Below are 24,403 nucleotides of genomic sequence, written 5' to 3' on the forward strand. Positions count from 1 at the left end.
ACACCACAGATCCTAATCATGAAATGAGATTATTTCTTGATGCAGCTCACCAACAGATACATTTATTATTCGATATTACTCTGAGTATAAATGAAGAACTTCTCATGTTACATTGCAAGTAGATATAAACTAATGAGATAAGAGCACAATCCTGACAGTTCTCGAGAATATGTCCTTGCTTATTTTCTAAGCTGAAATAGCTCTGTTGTAATAAACAAAGTTAAATGAATAAAGTAGACATTTTTACAGCACGTAGAGAACACACCTGCTTTTATAAACACAAAAATCTCAAACAAAAGCAAGATTCATTCCCGCAGTAATTGGAAGGTAATGGTGCAATTACAGCTCTGTTTATATCTTTCTCAGACTTCAGCCAGTTAAACTGTGAACAGTAACCTTTGTTGATCTCCTGTGACATTGATCATGAATATTTTCTTTTTCTATTTGGATTATACAACCTTAGCTTGGCCGTGTTGTAAAGGTTTGTTTATTTACTAAACCCCAGTTTTACTGGCCCGGCCAGGTTTGACCAGACATTTAACTGATTTCAAATTTCATTTTAGAATATTAAATGTTCTTTTTTTCAGTAAGGTGTTTCATACACGTGTCACAGAGTGTGCGGATCTGAATTGTTTCTGCTAACCATATGAAACATTATTTTAAAACTGATCACATAAACATATTGTGCCATCCATGAACACAGGACATGCAGAAGCTCTTCACAATCAATGAGGACTTTAATGTTCGAGTATATTTGCTTCTAGGAGAAAGTGAGGACTGCAGATGCTGGAGAGTCAGAGTCGAAGAGGGTGGTGCTGGAAAAGCACAGCAGGTCAGGCAGCATCCGAGGAGCAGGAGAGTTGACTTTCAGGCCATAAGCCCTTCATCAGGAAAGCCCAAAATGTCAACTCTCTTGTTCCTCGGATGCTGCCCGACCTGCTGTGCTTTTCCAACACCACACTTTTCAACTCTATATTTGCTGCGGTAGGGGTGGGATAGACACAGTGAATTTACAGAATTAAACTCTTTTCATAAAATTATTTGTGGCCGAGAATTCCCTACAAATCCCATGAAGTAACCTGGCTACCCATGGGCATTACTCTACAAACTTGCACTTTTTTTAGCCCCCTTAGTAGGTCAAAGAATTATATAATTTTATACTCAATATAATTCATCCATCTGGGCTTACGATTCTTTAGAGTTATATTTAAATGCATCTTGTAATCTATTATATGGATAATTGGATTAAAATCACGCACAATTGAAATTTGAAGATAGGAGATATCAACTTAATCGATATAAAGTGGGTCTCTGGATCCCAGATACAACCTGCTTCTGAGTACCTTCTATCCATCAAGTTACAGGATGGTGCATTTTCTCAATCCTTTCTGCTCGTTATGTCATATTGTGACCATCCAAATATCATAGGTCTCCTTACTTGAAGAAAGATGTCCTGTTTATAGTGGAAATGCAGTAAGATTTACCACATTGATTCTTGTGATGGTGGAACTGACATATGAGGATATAGTTAAAAATCACACAACACCAGGTTATAATCCAACAGGTTTATTTGGTAGCACAAGCTTTCAGAGTGTTCCTCCTTCATCAGGTAGCTGTTCTCAATGGCAGGGAAGTTCAGAACCAGTGATCACATTCCAAGAATACAGGATAACCATTTAAGAATGAGATGAGGAGAAATTTCTTTTCCTGTAGTGTAGACAGCTTGTGGACTTTGCTACCACAGACAGCATTTGAGGCCACAACATTGTCTGATTTCAAGAAGGAATTGGAGATAGCACTTGGAGCTGAAGACAGCAAAAGATATGGGGAAAAAAACACGAACAGGTTATTGAGTTGGACGATCAGCCATGACCATAATGAAGGGCAGAATAGGCTTGAGGGGACCAATAACTTACCTCTGCCGCTATTTTTTATGTTTTTATGTTTCATAACAAGAGGTCAAATTACATGACCCATTAAATGTGATGGAGACACGTCGATATTTATTGATGCTTTTCACACAGTTATCAAATGCAGTTTTCTGAATAATATTAATATCCTGCTTATTCTACTTAATTTTCCAAAGACTGAAGTCTGGTTTACAGGAGCTTAAGGAACAATTTACAAGGTGATTTCTTGGATGGGAACTATTGTGTGATCCCTTGGCAAATGCCCAAAGTAGCCCAGACATTCTTGTCTGCTATAATTCTTGTCAGTAACACTTCACTCTGTAATTATTTTTCAAATTACTTCATACAAGATTTACTGTTACATTTACATTAATTTGCCATATTTCAAGATTATCTTATACAAGACAAGCAGTGCCTTTAAGGAAAGCCCACCCAAAAAATATGTAAACTACTGTCTGTAATATCTCATTGATTACAATGATGCATCGTAATCATTTGCTGATCACAGATACGTCAAATCCGTTTGTGAAACATTCGCTTAAATTGTAGCTTCTCTTCCTCTTCCTTATCTCTCATTCTGGAGTCAAGGATCTGTAGTTCCTTTCTCACTGCCTTGGTCATTCCACTGTCATATTCTAAAACCTTTTCAAAGTCAGCTGTGGCCTCTGCTTGGTTCCATACTTCTGCGTGAGCTTTTCCCCTTAGAAAGTAAGCTTTTACGTTCCCTGTGAAAGGAAGATAGTGATTCAAGAAAATATCCGCGTCGACTTGGTAAACATAGAGGATCAGCTACAGTTTATATGCTGTTTTAGGCAAATTAAACTGAGAATACTGAAGAATAAGATGTACATATTGTTCTCCATTAGCAATGCTTAGAATTAAGACCACTATGTTTTATGCTCACAAATTTAGGCATTTGTGTTCATCACTCTATTTGTCTGACTCTTGCTTTCATTGTTCACTCTTCCTATTACTGTGACTCATTTTCTTTCTTCAGTTTGCTTCCCACCCTTTCTACCTTTCTCGCATTCTTTCAAGACAGCTTTTTTCTTGGTGGGGAACTTGGAGGTAATAATATTTACCTGAACTTACTGCTATTGCTGTTCTAATTGGTAGAAGGTTCAAGGCTAAGAAGGAATTATGGATGTCTTAAACATAGTTTCGTGATTAGTTACTCTTGTGATTCATCTGGAATCCGATTGGTTATTTATAGACTTACAGTGCAGAAGGAGGTCATTAGGTCCATCATGCCTGCACCAATCTACAAAGACTGGACTTCACTAATCTCCTTTCCCAACAATTAGTCCATACTCCTCAAGGCGAAGGCAACACAAGTGAATACCTAAATGCTAGTTAAGGTAACTCAACCATCCCTTCAGACAGTGAGTTCTAGACTTCCACAACTCTCTTAGTGAAAACATTCTTCTCAACTCTCCTATTAGCCTTTTACCTTTTCCTTAAATCTATACCCCAAGATTATTGACCCCTGTACTAATTTTAAAAGTGTCTCCCTACACACTCATAGTCTTAAAAACCTCTATGAGGTCCTGTCTCAATTTTCACTGCTGTAAGGAAAACAAACCCAGTCTATCAAAGAGTTCTCCTCAGCTCAGGTACTCCACCCAGGCAGCACTCTGATAAATCTCATCTGCACCTTCTCATACGATCACATCCTTCCTGTAACATAGTGACCGGTCATACACACAGTACTCCAGTTGTGTCCTAACCAGCCTCTTATACAGTTCAAGCATAGACGCCATGCTTTTATATTGTATACCTTTGCGAATAAAGGCAAGTATCCAATATACCTTCTTAACCACCTTAGCAATCTGCCCTAGTACCTTCAGGGATCCATGAATAGGCACAGCAAGATCTATCTGATATCCAGGATTTTCTAGGTTCCCACCAGTCATTATGTAATCCCTGGCCTTGTTATCCTTCCTGAAAATGATTACCCAATGTGTGCAGCAGCTCCAAGCTTCTGCACACAGTGATTGGCGGCTTCAGAGCCTGTGCAGCCTGGAAGAGAAGTACAGGGAATGCTGGCATTGTCTCACACTTTCTCTGGGTTAAATTCTATTTGCTACTGTTCTGTCCACCTGAGCAGTCCGTTGATCTCATCGTGCAGTTTATGACTATCCGTTTCACTATTTACTACCCTACTAATTTTAGTGTCATCGGCAATTATCTTGATTATACTCCCTACATTTAAATCCAAATCATTAATGATATTCTCTGCACCCTCTTGTACAACCACATCCATCCTATAACATGGTGACCAGAAGTGAATGCAGCATATCCACCGATCCCTGAAGGTAGTAGGTCGGGAGGACAAAGATGATTACAAAGGTATATGAAATAGTTGCATATATTAGCTCCTCAAAAAATTCAATCAAATTGGTCAAACGCAAGCATCCCTTAATAATTCCATGTTAACTATTCCTTATCACTCCATGTCTCTTCAAATGTAGATATATTCTGTATCTCAGAATTCTTTCTAATGATTTCCTCACCACTAAAGTTAGACTGACTGCCCCGTAATTTCTTTGTCTATTCTTTCCTCCTTTCTCACTACATGACAACATTAGCAGTTCTCCAAAGATCTGGCATCTGACCCTGTCACCAGAGATGTTTTAAAACTAATAGCCAAGGCCCCTGATATTGCCTCTCTTATTTCCCTCAACAGCTTGGATTACATCTCACCTGGACCTATGGATTTACACACCTTTTGGGTTGCTACACATGATATAACCTCCTCTGTTAATTTCTTCGAACATTTCACAGTCATCCACCCTGATGTTTACCTGCATGGTCCTTTCCCAATTTGAAGATTGGCGTAAAGTATTTATTGAGTACTGTGCAAGGTTTGTGAAGGTTTGTAGCTCAGGTTGAGGTTTAGGGTGTAGGTTTGCTCGCTGAGCTGTAGGTTTGATATCCAGACATTTCATTACCTGGCTAGGTAACATCATCAGTGGCAACCTCCAAGTGAAGCGAAGCTGTTGTCTCCTGCTTTCTATTTATATGTTTGTCCTGGATGGGGTTCCTGGGGTTTGTGGTGATGTCATTTCCTGTTCGTTTTGTGAGGGGTTGATAGATGGTATCTAGATCTATGTGTTTGTTTATGGCGTTGTGTTTGGAGTGCCAGGCCTCTAGGAATTCTCTAGCATGTCTTTGCTTAGAGGAGAAAGTGAGGTCTGCAGATGCTGGAGATCAGAGATGGAAATGTGTTGCTGGAAAAGCGCAGCAGGTCAGGCAGCATCTAGGGAACAGGAGAATCGACGTTTCGGGCATTAGCCCTTCTTCAGGATGATGTCTTTGCTTAGCCTGTCCCAGGATAGATGTGTTGTCCCAGTTGAAATGGTGTTTTCTTTCATCCGCGTGTAGGGCTACAAGGGAGAGAGGTCGTGTCTTTTTTGTGGCTAGCTGGTGTTCGTGTATCCTGGTGGCTAACTTTCTTCCTGTTTGTCCTACGTAGTGTTTGTGGCGGTCCTCTCTCCCTCGTAGCCCTACACACGGATGAAAAAAACCACCATTTCGACTGGGACAACACATCTATCCCGAGACAGGCTAAGCAAAGACATGCCAGAGAATTCCTAGAGGCCTGGCACTCCAACCACAACGCCATAAACAAACACATAGATCTAGATGCCATCTATCAACCCCTCAGAAAACAAACAGGAAATGACATCACCACAAACCCCAGGAACCCCATCCAGGACAAACATATAAATAGAAAGCAGGAGACAACAGCTTCGCTTCACTTGGAGGTCGCCACTGATGATGTTACCTAGCCAGGTAATGAAATGTCTGGATATCAAACCTACAGCTCAGCGAGCAAACCTACACCCATTGAGTACTGTGCCCACACCTTCTTGGTACACACACATAGATTACCTCAGTGGTCCCTATTTGGCCCTACTCTTTGCCAAGTTATTCTGTTGCTCTTATATAAATATTTTTAAAAACTCTTTGAATTTTCCTTTATTCTACTTGCTAATGCTTTCTCACGTATTTGTTTCACTTTTCCAATTAGCCTTTTAAAAAACCCTTGCACCTTTTTATATTCCTCAAGGGAATCCACAGCCTTCCGTATCTGCCATAAGCTTCCCTTTTTTTCTTAACCAATCTTTTATGTCTCTTGATATCCAGGATTCTCCTGTCTTGATCCCACCCATTGTCTTTGTGTGAACATATATGCCCTGTGCTCTGGTTAATTCCTTTTTGAATACCTTCCACTGCTGTCACTTTCTTAACTGCAAATAGCTGCTTCTGATCCAAGTGAGCTAAATCATACCTTATTTTTTGTAAAGTTAGTCTCCCTTCCATTTGGAACTTCATTCTCATCCTATCCTTATCCTTTTACATAACTATCCTAAATCTAACTGATTTATGGCTGTGATCTCCAAAATACTCCTTTACTCATGCACCTTCTTCCTGCCTGACTCATTTATGAATATTAGACCAGGATTAGACAGTTCCTTGTTGACCTTTTTACGTACTGGCATAAAAGATGGTCTTGGATGCAATTTAAGAATTTTATTCCCTACCTTGCACACTAAAGTTATCCCTTTTAATATTTGGGTAGCTAAAATCCCAACAATTAAGGCCTTATTATGCTTACACTTCCCTGAAATTTTATTACATTTTGATCCTTTGTCTTTCTTGGACTATGTGGGGGCATATAGTGCATAACCAACAGCATGTTGCCTCTTGTGTGATTTTCACTTCCACCAATATGGCCTTACTTGACCATCCTTCCAAGATATCATCCCTTATCACTGCTGTAATTGATTCCTTGATCAAACGTCTTTGATCACCCCTCTATAGCAACTCAATACCCTATAATTAAAGATGCTGAGCTGTCAATCCTGGTCATCTTTCAGCCAAGTCTCAGTTACAGTTGTGATATCATACTTCCACATGTCTATACGTGTCTCAGCTCACCCGTCTTAAACCCAGACACCTTTCGTTAAAATACTTTCATGTCGTGTTGTTAAACTCACCCCTTTCTTATCTACTCTATATTTATTCTGTCTTCCAGCCTCATTTCTTCATGTTTAACTCTATTTCCACTTCAACTTCTCTCACCTTTGACAACTTTCATGGTCCAAACCCTCCCACCTATCTAGTTTACATCAACCCCAACAGCATTAGCAAATAATCCAGAAGGATGTTGGACCCATTCTTGTTCCAATGTAACCTATCTAATTTGTAAAGGCCCGACTACCCCAGAAGTGGTCTCAATGTCTCAGATATCGAAAGCATGCTGTCCTGCACCATCTTTCTAGCCACACATTCACAGAATCCAGAACTATTAAGATGTTGAAAGAAGCCATTTAGCCCATCATGCCTGCAATAGATTCATTTACACTACCATTCTAATCTTATACTCACTACTGCATGGTACTGGGAGTAATCAGGAGGGATAGTAATCACCTGGATCTCCATGGTCAAAGTTCTGAACATTGATTACTTAAAGTTGCAATGGGCTCCCTCTTGTAATCTGATTGTTCGAAGGGACTTGGCAATTGTTCATCCCATAATCTTACAAGTACAACATTTATTATTATTGTTTTCTTCTTGTAGCTTAGATAATATATAGTTAATATTTCAATGTATTTTGTGCGATGAATTTCTGCTTTCATAATTAACCATGTGTCTCGAACATCAGTATTAATGTTAGAAAGCACTGTTCATAAAGGACTATGGACAACTGGGACATTTTCCACAAGAGTGTGTGGAAAGAAGCTGAGGATTCAGTTGTTGTGGAAATTGATAGTGAATTTCCAGTCCCAACTCCACTGTTGAGACTAATTCTGATATTACCAAGAAGGATTCTCCTTCTCAACCTCTCCCATCGCCTGAAGCAATGTGAAGCTCAGGTTAAACTCACCACGAGTCATCTCTCTCTCTCTAATAGGAGAGAAGACCTGCAGTCCTCTGGGACTATGGCAATGTTTACATTCATAGAGCACAGACATTGGATCTTCATCTTAAGAATTAACAATGCAGTGGGGAGAAAGATTTGATGCAGTTTTATGAGTTCTCCATTGACAGTTTTAAATCTTCAATATTTTTATTGTAATATATTTTCTGCGAAGTTGAATAGGAAGTTTCTATACTGTACCTTGGTGATTTGCCCATACCTGGATGATTGTTGAGGATGTCTGTTGTTTGCTCCAACACTTCATAGTATTCTTCCATTTTCAAAAGACATTGACAGTAATTCAGAACTAATGTGACTATCATCTTCTCCAGTTTGAGCCATTGAACTTCCCAGGGTTTTTGCTAACATTAAAGACAGAAGTTAATCACCAATATCTTGTTACAAGTCATGATGCTTTAAATCATGGGGGATGTGTAATGATAGCCTGTTTAGGATTCCAAAAAAGAATAAAAAGCAACACAAAAAAAGACAGTGGGGTGGAGAGTTATAGTGGAATAGTTTGATTGCACCTTTCTACAGGTGCTAAAAACTTTCTAATATATTTGGCTACCAGGACGTGTGATTGAATTTGACATATTTTCTAGATAAGATTGAAAAGTTACATTTCCATTTGACACTTCCTCTGCAGTCTGATGGAGAGTGAATTGATAAAAGCAGGTGGCAAACATTATTAGAACTAAAGTTATCCAGGAATCAATGCTTAACTCTGGGTGCCTCAGTAATCATATAAAATAAAGGTAGCACTTTCCCTTCTTCATCTGATGCATTGTATATTGACCCTCATAATATGTGACACATTAGGTGATGTGTAGTTTGTGCACTGTACAATTCAGCATTGAACCAGCTGTTAACACATTCAAAGCACATAACTTTTTTGATGCACATTGCTAACGTATAAACGTTGTGGGATGAATTTTATAGGGATCTGAGAAACGCTGGCTATGGCAATATTTGAGGAGGAATTGGACACAAAATCTAGGAGGTAGCATTTCTACACTGGGAACATTTTGTTTCATCTATATGCTTTTGATGAGTGCCATGGTAAGTTTCTCACTCGGCAGCGTCGCGTTGCCAGTTAAGGGGGATTCTTGGTTGTTAAACAATTTGTTGATGGCCCAACTCAACCCATTAATGTTCAGCTTTCTCTCTTATCACATTCATCAAACAAGCTAGATGTCAATAAAACTCAACATGGAAACCAGAGTGGTTGTCTGGCGATGGACATTGGCATCTGATATGTGCCAACCCATCACAACCATCATGGCACTTCTGCTTGCTGGGGGCATTGGTGACTAGTGTTGAAAGGCTGCAGCAAGAGTACTTCTTGTGCATGGACTGTACCTGGCTCAAGGATTGGACCAGGTTAAATCTCAGGGCTGCTCACTTGCTCACTGAACTGCTGTTCACTTAACGCCTCCCTTCATGCTGACAGCACCCTTACCTTGCCTTTCCTACCATGCCTGTTAATACACTGGCAATTCAGCCAGAACCAAAGGCTATTCATACCACCCTATCAATGAGCTTTTTAGCAGGGACACACAGACAGCTTGTTATGTTTGTCAGGAGGTATCTGTCAAGGGAGGTGGGTGCGTAATGACAACTTGCCAGAGAGTCATTGTATCTCTAGCAGCACCTGCCAGTTGCCTGCATGGTAAACATACTACATTTTCCTGATGAAGGGCTTATGTCCAAAACGTTGACTCTCCTGCTCCTCGGATGCTGCCTAACCTGTTGTGTTTTTTCAGCACCACACTTTTCGATACTGCATGTTCATTCAACAAAATGGTCCCGTCAGAAAATGGTTACAGATAGTCCTCAATCCAGTCAAGTCAGGCATCCCAATCACATGCACAGTGCGCACATAGTCCAGCTGCTTGGCCATAGTCTGTCATTGACTTGGGAGATCCACTGTCAGGGAAGTGGTCCCAGTTCAGGCTGTGGACTGGGCAGTGCTCAATGGCCACAGCAGTCAGGGAATCACATGGCATTAGTCAGGAAACTGCAAACACAATGGCCATGGGTCTGCTCAGTCATATCTAGAGGTTTCCTGTTGAAGTGAGTCAGAGATCTGGGGTGAACACAAACCTGGTTGTCGATCTGTTGATCATTCAGGAGGCTTCAGCATGCAGGGGCAATTGGGAGAGATCCCAGCCAGAAAGGGTGGTAGGGGAGTCAAGGCTGGAGGTGAGGGGAAGCAGAGATATTTATGGAAGTGGGGACAAGGATGGTGACAGAGGGTACACAAGGCGAATGGGGGATACGTGAAACCACATCAAATGGTATGGTAGATTATGATAGTGGAAGTGGTTAGTGACAGTGACCACACTATGGTCTCCACAAGACAGCGGAGAGAAGCAGTGTAGGAATGATTAAGGGTAATTAGGCATTCAGGCACAGAGAGGACAGTTGGAGGTGAAGTTCAGCATGGTAGGTCTTCACATGGGCAGTGGGATAGGTGGAAATGGGCTGTTGGGGTGGTGCGAGGCAAAAGGGGACATGAAGGCTCATGGAGGGGTATCTGGTGACCAGGCAGGGCCCAGTGCTGATGGTACCCACCATGAGCTGTGTTCCCTGCCATCACCTTCTGTTCTCTAAATGTGGAGTGCTGCGAAAAAATGGCAGGAACAGCACCCAGGGTGGGCAGAGCAAGTGTCAGTTTGATGGGCATAATCACGTGGTCAAATTTAATGAACTCGAGATCCTTGATGTGACAAATACATGAAGCAGCCTTTCGCACAGTGCAACTACATTGAACTTGCAATCATTTCATCACCTAAAAAGAATTTCCAAAAAAACCTTAACAAAACCATTAAGAAGTATATTTATGTTTAAGAATGCCAGCGGATTGCCAACTCTAACTCTGAAAGTGTCCTCTATTTGTACAACTTACCATTTTATCCTCAATACAGGAGTGCCATTGAAAACCCACATTTCATTTCAATACCAATCCCTAGTTAGTGGTGAACCTTTACAATTGTTTGTGCAGTCATGTGGCTCACTTGATGTCTTCAGAGGGCTATACAGATCTACCATCCTTGTGATTCTGTTCGCCGAGCTGGGAATTTGTGTTCCAGACGTTTTGTCCCCTGCCTAGGTGACATTCTCAGTGTTTGGCCAAACAGAGAACAGCCAGGGAATTCCTAGAGGCATGGCACTCATCCACAGATTCAATCAATAAGCACATCGACCTGGACCCAATATACCGACCACTGCAGCGGACAGCTGGAACTGACAACCGGAAGCGGCAGATTCAAACCACTACAAATGCCGGAGGAAAGATCACAGAAGCGCTTCACAGGAGGCTCCCAAGCACTGAGGATGTCACTTAGACAGGGGACGAAACGTCTGCAACACAAATTCCCAGCTCGGCGAACAGAACCACAACAACGAACACCATAGCTACAAATCTTCACAGATCTACCATCAGATGTAGAGTCCAGCCATGTGTAATTCAGAGTGAGTGGGAGTGTGGGAAAGGCAAGTTGAACGTTGCTATATTTGTAATTTATTTTCCTCATGCTAGCCCACAATTTATTTAATTAAATTTCAGAATTTGCCATAATGGAATTTAAAAGAGCAAGCTCTATGTTGTGAGATCAGTCTCACACCTCCTTCATTGTCTTACCCACTTCATCACACACTCAATACATTACTACACAACTGTACCCCTACATTACCACAGACCCTACAATTATTATAATTTGTAATTATAATATCATAATTGTATTATTTTTACCACGCACAATGTATTACTATACCCAATACCTTACTATACCAATTACATTATTCTATCCACTTGGCTTGAAATCTAGAATTTCTCAATGGCACTTTCCTTTTAGTGTAAGAGCAGTAATGGTTAAGTCTTCATGCATAGTACTTTTCGAGATCAAGCTTAGCTCAGCCAAACACACCTCCAAACCCTACAACCACCAACATCTGGAAGGACAATGTTGTAACCGCATGACAGCTCACTCCACTCTCTGAACTGTTCATGATTAAGGTTGCTGCTACCATGCTTTTTAAGTAAGGAAAACTACAGGGTCTGCTTAGACTACTGTGATAGACTGTGAACACTTCCTGGTCTAACTCAAAGAGTCCATTGTAGTTAACAGGATCTATTTATTGCATTTTACCAACCAGTTGCAACGTACATTTTTAGGATAGACATGGTTACAGAGATTAGGAGAAGGCCAGATGTTGGGTCTTACTCCTGAATCCCAGGCTGTACCTCCCACAAGTCTATATGATATCATCCTAGTAGGTGATGCTTATGGGTTAACACTTCCAGACACTTTCAGATTAGGCGGGTCCAGTGTCTATAAGGAATTGGCATCACCACCAAATCACCCATCACCTTGACTTGGAAATATTTTATCATTCCATCATTGTCATTGGGTCAAAATCCTGGAAGTCTGTTTATCAGCATTGCAGGGGAACCTCGCCACAAGGACCACAGCCGTTGAAGAAAGGACTCATCATCACATTCCAAGAGCAGCTGGGCAATACGATAAGGCTAGCCTTATCAGCAATCCCCACAGCCTGTGATTTCTTGTTTAAATGCGAGGGACCTGGGATCTGCAGTTGGGTTTGCACCTTCCATTCCAACCCGAGAAAGAAACATTGGATCAGGCCGTCTTGCCTCTCAGGCCTACTCCACCATGCTAGGACTTGGCTGATGATTATCTCAACACCATTTTCCTGCACTATCCTTATATCTCTCAATGTTATTAATATCTAGAAATTTTCTGGAGGTTCCACAGCCCTCCAAAGTAGAGAATTCCAAAAGTTCATAAGTCCCCAAGTCAAGAAATTCCTCTTTACCTCAGTCTGAAATGGCTAGTCTCTTATTGTGAAACTCACCCTGACAGAAGAAACAGCTTTTCGGCATCCGTTCCAGTGTGGAGCCAGTTTTGATTAAGTACATACTTGTGGCACAAAGCCATACAATTTCATAATAGCAATCTGGCATATAGCACTGACAATGCATCAAGAGCAGTTCCACCTGCCCATGTATCTTCCATCATACACTATGGAATTATGTAACAGCTGCAGGGATTCAGTGTCTAAAATAGCCTCTGGCAGACCGACAAGGAGAGGCAGTTTCACAGACAGAGAGAGAGAGAGAGAGTTAGAGAGAAAGAGTTCACAATGTACAGCCCCACGGCTGTTTGAATATTGAGAGCAAGTGAAGACTGCAGATGCTGGAGATCAGAATTGAAAAGTGTGGTGCTGGAAAAGCACAGCAGGTCAGGCAGGAGAGCTCCTCGGATGTTGCCTGACCTGCTGTGCTTTTCCAGTGCCACGCATTTCGATTCTGAATATTGGTGTCACTAATCAAATAGAGTTAAGGCAAATTCATTAAATTGAAGACTCTCAAACTTCTCCATCTCAGTAACTGAAAGCGAATAGCAAATACAGGGGAACCTCGATTATCCAAATACCAATTATCCGAAAATTGGATTATACGAAGGAGATCTCGAGGTCCCGATAGAAACATTACAGTAAAGACGTGTTTCCAATAGTGATTGCGTCTTTTGTTTACAGTGATTAAAAAGGCACCATCTCCAAATGACTGACCTACTGCCCTCTCTCTCTCCTCACACTTTCCCTAGAGTTCTACACAGGGGTGTACCCTAAACCCCCCTTCCCCAGGTAATCTCTCCAACATTGTCCTGTACAGGGCAGAGGTGGAACCTATCAAAAAGTTGCAGTAAAAGGTTCTGTGTGTGTGGCTGTGGCTGTGTGTGTGCTATTTGGAGCAGGAGCAGTCTTGTTGTTGGTGTCCAGTCAGACTGCCCCAGAGAGGGGACGGGTGCTGTGCTGGACGGAGGTGGGGGTCAGGGGGGTGCGGTGTTGCACATGGTTGGGAGCGGGAGGGGGGGATGTGTTGGGAGTAGGAGGCAGTGTTGGGGGCAGGAGGTGGTCTTGAGGGTGGGGAGCATGGGGTAGTGTTGGAGGCAGAACGCTTTGCTATTAGACAAAGAAAAGCTACAATGTATGTTGTGAATGCACAGACCTGACCACATAGGATGCAAGCATATTTGTTCACTATTTCAGAAAATGCATGGGCAAAGCTATCCCTCAATCAGAAATAATGATTCTCGTATGAATGAATAATTTGTGATTTAATAGCAGGAGTCAAATTGTATTTCCATTCACCCTACCTTGAGGGCTTTCTTTTTGGCGTTTCAGGGGCTCCTTTCCCATTCTCATCAACTCATTTAGTAAATGATACACACATGCAGCAATAACATCTTTATTTAAGCTGGTACATGAAGATGTTGGGTTCACAGAAGCAGAATTAGACAAATTCATCACCTTTTTACTCAACTTAAAGCCACAAGCCAGTCATTTCCTGAACACTATACGCAGAGGAACCTCGATTATCCAAATGAGATGGGTGAGCACTATTTCGTTTGGATAAATCTGGGGCTCAGAATTTTCTGTTAAGTCTGCTCCCGGTTCAAGAGATGAGGCAGCAGCACTCCACATGCATGCACCTCCCTCCCCCCATTTCCTGTGGGGCAGCTGGACTGGACACCAACAATAAGACTGCTGCTGCCTTTGAAGGTGAGTCTCCAAACAGTGCGCGCACACAACTTTTTACTGCAACTTTTTGACAGGCTCCACCTTTGCCCTGTACAGAGGATGCTCGATTATCCGAATACCAATTATCCGAAGGAGATCTTGAGGTCCTGACAGAAGCATTACATCAAAGACATGTTTCCAACAGTGATCGTGTCTTTGTTTACAGTGATTAAACAAGCTCCCTCTCCAAATGACTGACCTCCCGCCCTCACTCTCTCTCTCGCCACACTTGCCCTGGAGTTCTGCAGAGGAGTGTACCCTAAACCCCCCCAAACCTGCCCCATCCCCAGATAATCATTCTAACATTGTCCAGTACAGACCAAACGTGGAACCTGTCAAAAAGTTGCAGTGAAATGTTGTGTGTATGGCTGTGGCTTTGGGTGTGTGTGGGGTATGTCTGTGCGTATATGCACACACGCGCAAGTTGGCGACTTACCACACAAAGGCAGCAGCAGCAGTAGCAGTCATGTTGTTGTTGTACAGTCCGGCTGCCCTGGGGAGGGGGCGAGGGAGGCGGGGCCATGTTGCACGGGGTTGGGGGCGGGGGGGTGACCGATGTTGTGGGCGGAGGGCAGTGTTGGAGCGGGGTCCGTGTTGCATGGGGTTGGGAGCGCTGTTGGGGTTGGGGCTCATGCACTGTGTGCTGCTGCAGTCTCCTGATCCGGGAGCAGAATTTAAAAACTCCGAGCCACAAAGGATAGGCATTTAATCGATTAATCGAATAATTGATTATCTGAACGAAATAGTGCCCGCCCATCACATTCGGATAATCGAGGTTCCCCTGTATTGCCATCAGAGCTCAAGGTTTAACAAACATAACCAATAATAATGTTACTGGACAAGTGACCAAGAGGCCCAGTCTAATGATCTGAGGATTAGGAGTCAAATTTCTAATGGCATCCGATGAAATTTTCAGTTCTATTATTGAATCTGGAATTAAAAACTACTCTAATCATGATCATTAAACTACTGCTGATTGCTGTAAAATCCCATCTGATTCACTAGTGCCCCTTAAGGATGTGCCATCCCTTCCTGATTTGGTCTATGTATATAGACTCCAGGCCCACGGCAATGAAATTAACTTTTAAAGTCTGTCTAAAAAGGCTGAGGAAGCCATTCAGTTTATCAAACCACAATTTAATAGAGATTAAATATTCTAGGGTTGGACAATAAATGTTGGCTTAGCCAGCATCATCCAGATCCCATGCATGAGTTAAAAATAATTTAGGAGTGAGGAGAAATGGACACAACACTATGCTACAAGAGTTCACGATGACGACTGAACAATGAGAGTTCCACCTTTGTTATTTCGATACCTTTACTTGGAGGTTCTTTAAGCAGATGACTGCCTCGCGATACTTTGCCAATGCATCTTGATACCTGCCGAGTTTGTACAGTCTGTTCCCCGTTCCATGGAGAAGTGGCACAGCTTTAAGTTTCTCGTCATCGTTCATGGCCCATGTTTCTCGTTTGTAAGAGCTCGGAGACTCAATCTAATTTGTTTTTGTTAAAAAATGCATTTTACTCGAATAAAATGAAACCTCCTTGGTTATTTTTAAAGCAAACAGACACAATTTCTTTTTGTTATTGAGTCATATAGTGAAATAAACATTTGGGTGATGCATCTGTAATTACAGTAGGAAACAGTCTTCTTAAAAATTTTCATTTGCATGCATTTCATATCACCATAAATATAGAACAGCACAGCACAGGTTCAGGCCCTTCAGCCCACGATGTTGTGCTAAACATAACGCTAAATTAAACTAATCCCTTCTGTTTGCCCTTGGTCCATATCCCTCCATACCTTGCATATTCATGTGCTTATCTAAAAGCCCCCTAAATGCCCCTATCATATCTGCCTCCACCACCACCACTGGCAGCACATTCCAGATATCTACCACTCTCTGCATAAAAAAAACTTGCCCCTCACATCTCCTTTGACCTTTCCCTCTCTCACCTTAAATGCATTCTCCCGAGTATTATTTCAACTCTGGGAAAAAAGATTCTGAAAGTCAACCTTATCTATGCACCCCATGATTTTCGAGACTTCTATCAAGTCTCTGCTGCCCCAGAGAAAACCACCTGAGTTTCTCTAGTCCCTCCTTAAAGCTCATAACTTCTAATCCAGGCAGCATCTTGATAAACCTCTTCTGCATCCTTTCCAAAGACTCCACATCCTTCCTGTAATGTGGCAACCAGAATTGAATGCAGTACTTTAAGTATGGCCTAACCAAAGCTGTATAAAGCTACAGTATGAAATACTGACTCTTGTACTCAATTCCCTGACCAACAAAAGCAAGCATGCTATATGCCTTCTTTACCATCCTATGTACTTGCCTGACCATGTTAGCACACTTCACATCAAACTTTATGCCCATTATGCATGCTTATTGTCCACATTTCCGATTCAGTGAGTTTCTATTACCAACTTAACTGCCAGTTTATCGATTAATTAATTGGATGACCAAAAATGTATTTGAGACTGTTTTCATCGGCCAATTTGTTTCTCAGTAACTGGAGATTTTAGGGGTAGTTAGCTGATCCTGCCCATCGTTTGACAGGCATCACATCCAGGTGGTAAAAACAATGACTGCAGATGCTGGAAACCAGATTCTGGATCAGTGGTGCTGGAAGAGCACAGCAAATCAGGCAGCATCACATCCAACCTGCACTGCACCACCCAGATTATAGGGAATTGGATTTGGTGTTGAAGACATGGAGGGATTGGAACCAGAAAGAAGGGGAACAAAATGGAGTATAGTTCCCAGTCTAGAGTCCAAGGCCACCATGATTTGACCCTTCTGCAATAAAAAGCCTCCAGGCAAAGAGAGGATAACTCTCTTGCACAAAGGAATGGCTGAATAACATTCTTGCTACCCAGACGCTTCAAGAGTCATCCTAACCATTGCTCCCCTGCTCTCTAACCCCCTATTTGAGAAGCTGTTAATTCAGGGCCAACATAATTCTTGAAATGTTCCTTGAAATAGATGTGCAACAAAAGGAAAGAAGAGGAAATTCAAGTGGTAAGAATGAACTCTGACACCCCCCACTCCACTTCCACCAAGTCAACAGGTCCATTTCACACAATCTGCAGAAGTCAGTCCTGCACCTAGATGGATTGAGAATGAGAAGGAAATGAATACCTTCTGAGGTCACATTAGTGGCACAGGTGTTCAACTGCTGTATGTAAACTGATCTTCGGTGAACATTGGAGTGGAGAGTATTAGAGCAAAGAATGATGTGTCGAAGATCTTGGGTTGGCATGACCCTGCACTAATTTGGCCTAGGGACGAGAAAGGGCTTTGAGGATCACTGGGGGTGTTGAGATTGACATGGAAGGTATAAATAACCATGGAGGCTGGGGAGAGGGAGATAGGTTGGCAATGGAGGACCGTGAAGAGGATGGCAATATGAGTTAGCATGGATGGGCTATGAGGCATGTCTGGATTGTGAAGTGCAAGATCTAGAAGGCCCTACTGTTTTTATTATAATTAAGACAAACTCCCAGACCACCAAGGCAGTCCTTTTCAGAGAGCCCATCTGGGCAATCAGCAGCCCCTGTGGCTGCCCCTCCACTGTTTCCAGAGGGTGGCAGGCTAAACTCCAATTAGCTCCTCAGAGAGAGCATCCAAATCATCTCCTGAGCTGGACTTGAGGAGTCAGGAATGCTGTGCAGCCAACTCCGACCGGGAAGATTCACTCCCTCTCTCATTATCCAGGCTTTTGCAGATGTCACTGTAAAGATTGGTCTTGAAAACATCTTTCTGGTTAATTTTATAGAAGGAGCTAGCAATAGGAAGCTTCCCTATTTACCCATCCGTTATACTTAAGCTCGGACTTTTCTCTCTGGGGAGAAAGAGGAAGAGAGATGACCTGATCGAAGTATACAAGATAATGCGTGGAATAGATATAGTCAATAGCCAGAGACTTTTTCCCAGGGCTGGATTGACTGGCGCAAGGGGCCATAGTTTTAAGATATTAAGAGAAAGATATAGAGGGGACATCAGAGGTAGGTTCTTTATGCAGAGAGTTGTGAATGCATGGAATGCATTGCCAGCAGTGGTGATGGAAGCAGAGTCATTAGGGACACTTAAGTGATTGCTGGACATGGACATGGACAGCAGTGAATTGAGGGGTGCGTAAAATAGGTTATTTTATTTTACATTAGGATTAATCCTCGGCACAAGATCGTGGGCCGAAGGGCCTGTTCTGTGCTGTACTTTTCTATGTTCTATGTTCTATTATACCTAGAAGGTTCAGATACTAAGCATCACCAACATAAATAAGGAAGGTCTTTAGTGGAAAAAAAGAAGAAAGATTAAATAATCTACTGACAGGACTAATCTCACTAGTGATGTTGAATTGTGATTTAAGAGGTAAGAATAAATAGAACAGTCTTTACCTTTAACAGCTCCATTACAAAGATAAGTGGCTGAGGTTCTTTTTGCAATTCATCCAAATCATTGTATCCCAGGCTGTGATAGGCAAACATATTGGCAAGGCCACAGGTATGAACATGCCAATCTGTCGGGTCCTTTCCTTCTACAATCATACGCAGACTCTTTGCTACAATTGGATACAGACCAGTGTGCTGTTGGTGGGGGTGTGGGGAGGAAGAAACATTTATTCCAATTTTGATTATTCTAACAATAGCCATGTGATGCATTTTCACAAATAGCACAATATGAGAAAGAGACATTCAACGGTAACTAGAAAATTGGTATGGAGAAAGAAGAAGTTTGTTTACCCAGGAAAGATTACAATAGACTCCATGACTCAGATGTGTACTAGAAAGGCCTTTGCAAATTGTTATTTCTATCTGCTACTTGCCATGTTGCAGACAAGCTTCATGCTAACCATCTTAGAGTCACTGTTTGAACAGCAACCTAGGTTTCAGGGCTAACCCACAGTTACCATCAATATCATTCTGTTCACACATACAAGTTGCATTAATAACAAAATATAGCTGTTTATATTTTAATATGGAGTGTCACACACAGGCAATATTCAATGAGAAATTGAATGTGAATACAGCCAAAATGAGTCAGTAACTACCTATATGAAGCTTTGATCTGTTTCAACAGGCACAGCAGCCCACCTACAATGTACTGTTGGAAATAACTCTGGGAAAGGTCATTCACTCTTGAAATAGTTTATTTCTCTATTACCCTTTCATTATGTTTTACCATCTAATTTTGCTCCATTTTAAAATGTTACTTTCCTCTTTTGCTGTACGTTTGTCTGGCAATAAGATTAGATTACTTACAGTGTGGAAACAACCTTTCGGCCCAACACATCCACACCAACCCACCACCCAGACCCATTCCCCTGCACCTAACACTACGGGCAATTTAGCATGGCCAATTCACCTAACCTGCACACTTTTTGGAGTGTGGGAGGAAACCCACACAGAGAATGTACAAACTCCACACAGTCAGTCGCCTGAGGTGGGAATTGAACCCGGGTCTCTGGCACTGTGAGGCAGCAGTGCTGACCACTGTGCCACTGTGCCACCCATAAGGCAGGCAAACAGCCTATTTCCTGGCCTGTACCACGGGAAGCTGCTTAGCTCCTCCTGCAGTTTAGTTTTCAAGCAATGGAGAAATCTCTGCCATAGTCCACATATCCAATTAATCCACAGGATGATAAACTCATATTGCAATCCTGCGAAACATTTTCTCATTAATTGGTTGTGCATTGTTACTGACATCGTGGCTTGAATTTTCAGGTCCTGCTGAGGGTGGTAACTGTAATAGAATCAACCTGAAAATAATGGGAGCGGGTGGTATGGTATGTTCCCCATGCTGACCATTAAAGAGCTTTGTTAACCTCCTGGGAAGGAGGCTGATTGCCATTTTCCTGTTGGCCTCCAATTTCCAAAACATGCCTGGTGGGGGGGGGGGTTTACCTGGAGGGGGGAGGAACCTGAAGATAGGTATCCATTGGCAGGTTGACAGACCAACACTCCAGGCACGTCCAGAGACCCCCTACCTGCCTATGTGCAGGTGCTGTCAAACACAGCCTTGTCCAGAGATCTCTCCCATCCCTCAAAACACATAGGGTGTTGCATGGTTCTTATTTAAAGTTTTAGAAAAGCCAGTATTGGGTACATCCATGTTAATTCACTCCCTCAGTTATTCACCCTGCACTGCAGACTTCTGCTTGTCTCAAACTGGAGGGGGTTCTGATTGGGCCTCTAGTTTCAAGATACCATGTCAACCCTGGTTTCATGGTGAGCCTGTCTCTACGCCAATTAAGTGGGATGGAGGGGTGTTCTTTAAGAATTAAGTTAGAGTTTCCTTCCCCAGATTCCTGTTTTTCACTCCCAACAACATTTTCAGCTTCATATTTCACTGCTCTTCTTTCAGAATATCTGTAACTTATGAAGAGTATCAAAGGACAGATTATAGGAGCACATATAGACTCACACATTTGTCAGTACAATGATACTGCAGTACATTGGTTTACAGCGTATTTTGCCATGAGCTCATTGGGGTGGGGTGACACTGTTCCAATTTGCTTTCTGCTCAGCTCCAAGAACTGCACCAAGAAATGCCAAACAAAGGCCACTCATCATTTCTAAGTGGTCAAAATTAAGAGAGAGAAAAATAGGTGTTGATGTTTTCAGATTTGGTGGCCAGCATAAGAGGGCAGTAATGAAAACCTGAGAACAGGACACATATCTGGTCTCAGTGACTGAGGGGAAGGAGCAGCTGAACCTAAAGATAGGTCTGGAACAGCTAGGTGTGCTCCTCTTCAACATATATTCATAATATTCTATACGTTGATTTGTTTTAAGAAAAACATCTCTTCCTTTGCAGTTGATGTTCTCCTTTCCTCCTTTTGTCTGTTTGCTGAGTATAACATACGAGCTCTGATTTCTTGTTCATGCTTCACGTGTGGGCCTGACATTTTAGGATCAGCAGTCTACTCAAGTAATGCTCCTTTTTAAAGAATACTCTGTCCAAGTCACCAGCTTTGAAACAGGGCTTTCAAATATTGACTAAATTACTTCGAGTTTATGGAATAAAACAAATCAACATCAGCACAGACGGCAGACAGTTTAATTGAAACAATTCTTTTGTAAAAGTTGTTAGCTAGCTGCCTGAGCATTAGACTGCAAACTCCTGGTGTAAAGGATAAATGGGAATCCAGATTAATTTTCAGTGTAAAGTACTGGCAATGATTTACTTTGCTAAACTTAATTCATTGATTTTTTTGTAAAGGGTGGGGGAGGACTCCGTGTTTCGGTTGTTATGCATTTTTAAAAATGGTTTCATTCACCTTTTTGAGTGCCACGATGTATTAAGTGACTTCAAATCATCCTTTCGCAGCTATAGTATGTCCATATGCTGGCAGCTTAGTTTAATCTGCTTACGCCTGCCTAAGGATCAGAATTAATGACTAAACAGAAAAATGGATTGTGGAGCATTGTGACAAGCAGCATTACTCATCTAAAGATTAATGCAAAACACCGAGGAACTTCATTTCCTTTCGACGCTGTATCATCAATTCACTGCTTCGCCACCCAAACCTACTCTGCAGGCAGCACTTACAATGACATCACACCAGAATTCAGCAACCTCTCCAATCCGCATGGATGATAGTAACATTTCCCAAACTTCCAGTTTAAACATATTGCCGAAAATTATTTCCATTGGTCTGCCAACTTGCTTACTGTCATCGATCACTGTTCGGTCTCCGTCACATTTTATAGTCCGAAAATGAAATGTGACCTTCGTAACAAAAAATAAAGCCGGTTATTTTTTACTTTCATTTCAAAACAAATTTGGTAAATGAATATTACAATCAATATATCTATATGGGAGTACTACGGTCCCTGCAAGTGTACTGGTTGGTAATTACATGCCCAATTACTTCTTGTCTTGTGTTGGCACTGTTGTTATCCAATTTTTTTTCAAATGAATTAACAATTTTGTTAAATTACCATACAAAGAGCTTTTATGTAACCATAAAATCCCATGATGTTTTAATATTGTTTCCAGGCTTTCATGTATTAGTGCAATGTTTAAAATTGATAGGATTGCTTTTTATATCAAAGTGAGAACAAAATACTTCCACTCAGTAATTTAGCAAGCTTACAAATGGGTAGTCAGTTAGCTCAGTTGACTGGCAGCCAATTTGTAAGACAAAGTGAGAGTGTGAGTTCAATTCCTGCACCCTTTGCCTGAGGTTGTCTCGAGTGAGTAAGCAGCCCTGTGGTGCAGTAGGACCAAGGCAACTGTATTCTCTTACTTATACAAGAATTGACCATTTTCCAGGTCTGAGACATTTTTTTTAAAGGAACACCAATATTGGGTTTAAATACTTTTGAATTACTAATGACAGCTCTAGTTGAATAGCTATAAAAATTCAAAATGAATTTGAATTATTAAAACATACCGTTGCTTCGACCATACCAAAATTATACTAAATCCAGTAATGTTAGTATGTGGAAATTTAAATACTAATGCATCGTAAAGGTAAATCTTCACAATATTCTGCCACACATATTCTGCATTTATTTATTTTGCCTCCATTGAACTGGCCTTTTGAAAATATTATAAATCCATAATATTTTCAGTAAATATTATTGAACAATGAGTTGAACTTACTTTGGATCCTGTGAGAAATTTTGGTAGCTCACCAGTTCCTCCATGGAGGATTGTCTTTTTAATGCCTTCAACATTTGCCAAATATGTTTCCTCCATGATTGGTGTTCATGAAATATAGAATAAGCTTCCAGTTTACACATTCAGTATACAGGTTCTCATAAGCTAAGATTACCTGCTGATCCTCGCTTTATACATAGGATTAAGCAACCAGCTAGCCAATGGTTAGGAGATGTGATGTAATAAGGCACTCTAGTTGATTAAGAATATTCACTGTTAAATAATTTTTGAGCCTCTTAATAATAGTACCGAATTTTCTGGAAGAAATTAGTGCACCTCTCCATTCTGATGTCAGCTTCAAGAGAATGAAATACAGACATTCAAGAAATCCAATAACCACTCAAGCAAACAAAAACAGAAATAGCTGGAGAAACTCAGCAGGTCTGGCAGCATCTGTGGAGAGAGAGCAGAGTTTATGCCTGAAGTCCGGTGACCCTTCTTCAGAACTCAAATCGTCTTCCTACCATTGAAGAGGGGGAAAGCTACCCGGATGTGGGATCTAAATCTATTATCCAATGATCTCATTTAGCAAATGCCTATGTGAGGACATATGGTAAATAAAAGGTAAAGACATCAGAGTCCGACTCTCTCATTATAGAGAGACAACTGATAGTAGTTTACATACTAGAAGTCAGTCATGGTGCCTCCATCATTAAATTGCACGTTGAGGGTGCTTATTCACTTTTCAATTATATATGCACAGGAAAAATTATAGGACAAATAAGGGTAAATGCTACTTTAGAAATTAAAGTACTTTTGAATTACTAATTACTTAAGGTCAAGGGAGCGAAATTAAACTGGAACTCAAAATCTAAGTGCTTTCCAGTATGTTACCATGACCTGCCAGAAAATAAACGCCCATAGCTGAATTTGGTTCTATATGTTTCCATGAATTGAACACAGTTATCCGTTTTGTTTTTCTATACTTATCAGCAAACAATTCCGCAAGAAAGTGGAGTTGAGAATTATCAGATGAGTCACAAACACATTGAATGGTGAAGCAGATTCAATGGGCAATATGGCCTATTTCTACTCCTATGTTTTATAGTCTAATTGATACAGGAGTGGACTGCTTCCATTGGATTTGGACCTTAATAACAAGGCCAACATTTGTCATCAACTGCTTTTAAGTTGAAAGTTGCAAGTCAGACTTGAAGATTATGGCAGATTTCCTTCCATAAAGGACATCAGTGATGGCAGATGGGTTTGTACATTATTGATGGCTTCAGGAGATAAGGAGAAAGTGAGGTCTGCAGATGCTGGAGATCAGAATTGAGAGTGTGTTG

At 41.4% G+C, this 24,403-nt stretch overlaps 1 protein-coding gene across 1 annotated transcript; it reads right to left on the reverse strand.

The window, feature by feature from the left end:
• Positions 1-1,550: 1,550 nt before the first annotated feature.
• aipl1 (aryl hydrocarbon receptor interacting protein-like 1) lies at positions 1,551-23,230 on the reverse strand. The gene is made up of 6 exons (XM_043718499.1): positions 23,061-23,230; positions 22,002-22,181; positions 18,848-19,036; positions 15,762-15,938; positions 8,057-8,198; positions 1,551-2,635 (listed from the first exon to the last, which is right to left on the reverse strand). Exons 1-6 carry the CDS (start codon positions 23,154-23,156, stop codon positions 2,424-2,426), a joined length of 996 nt encoding a protein of 331 aa, XP_043574434.1. The 5' UTR covers positions 23,157-23,230; the 3' UTR covers positions 1,551-2,423.
• Positions 23,231-24,403: the final 1,173 nt, after the last annotated feature.

This window comes from Chiloscyllium plagiosum, chromosome 28, assembly GCF_004010195.1.
Source record: "Chiloscyllium plagiosum isolate BGI_BamShark_2017 chromosome 28, ASM401019v2, whole genome shotgun sequence".
Classification (NCBI taxonomy): Eukaryota; Metazoa; Chordata; class Chondrichthyes; order Orectolobiformes; family Hemiscylliidae; genus Chiloscyllium; species Chiloscyllium plagiosum.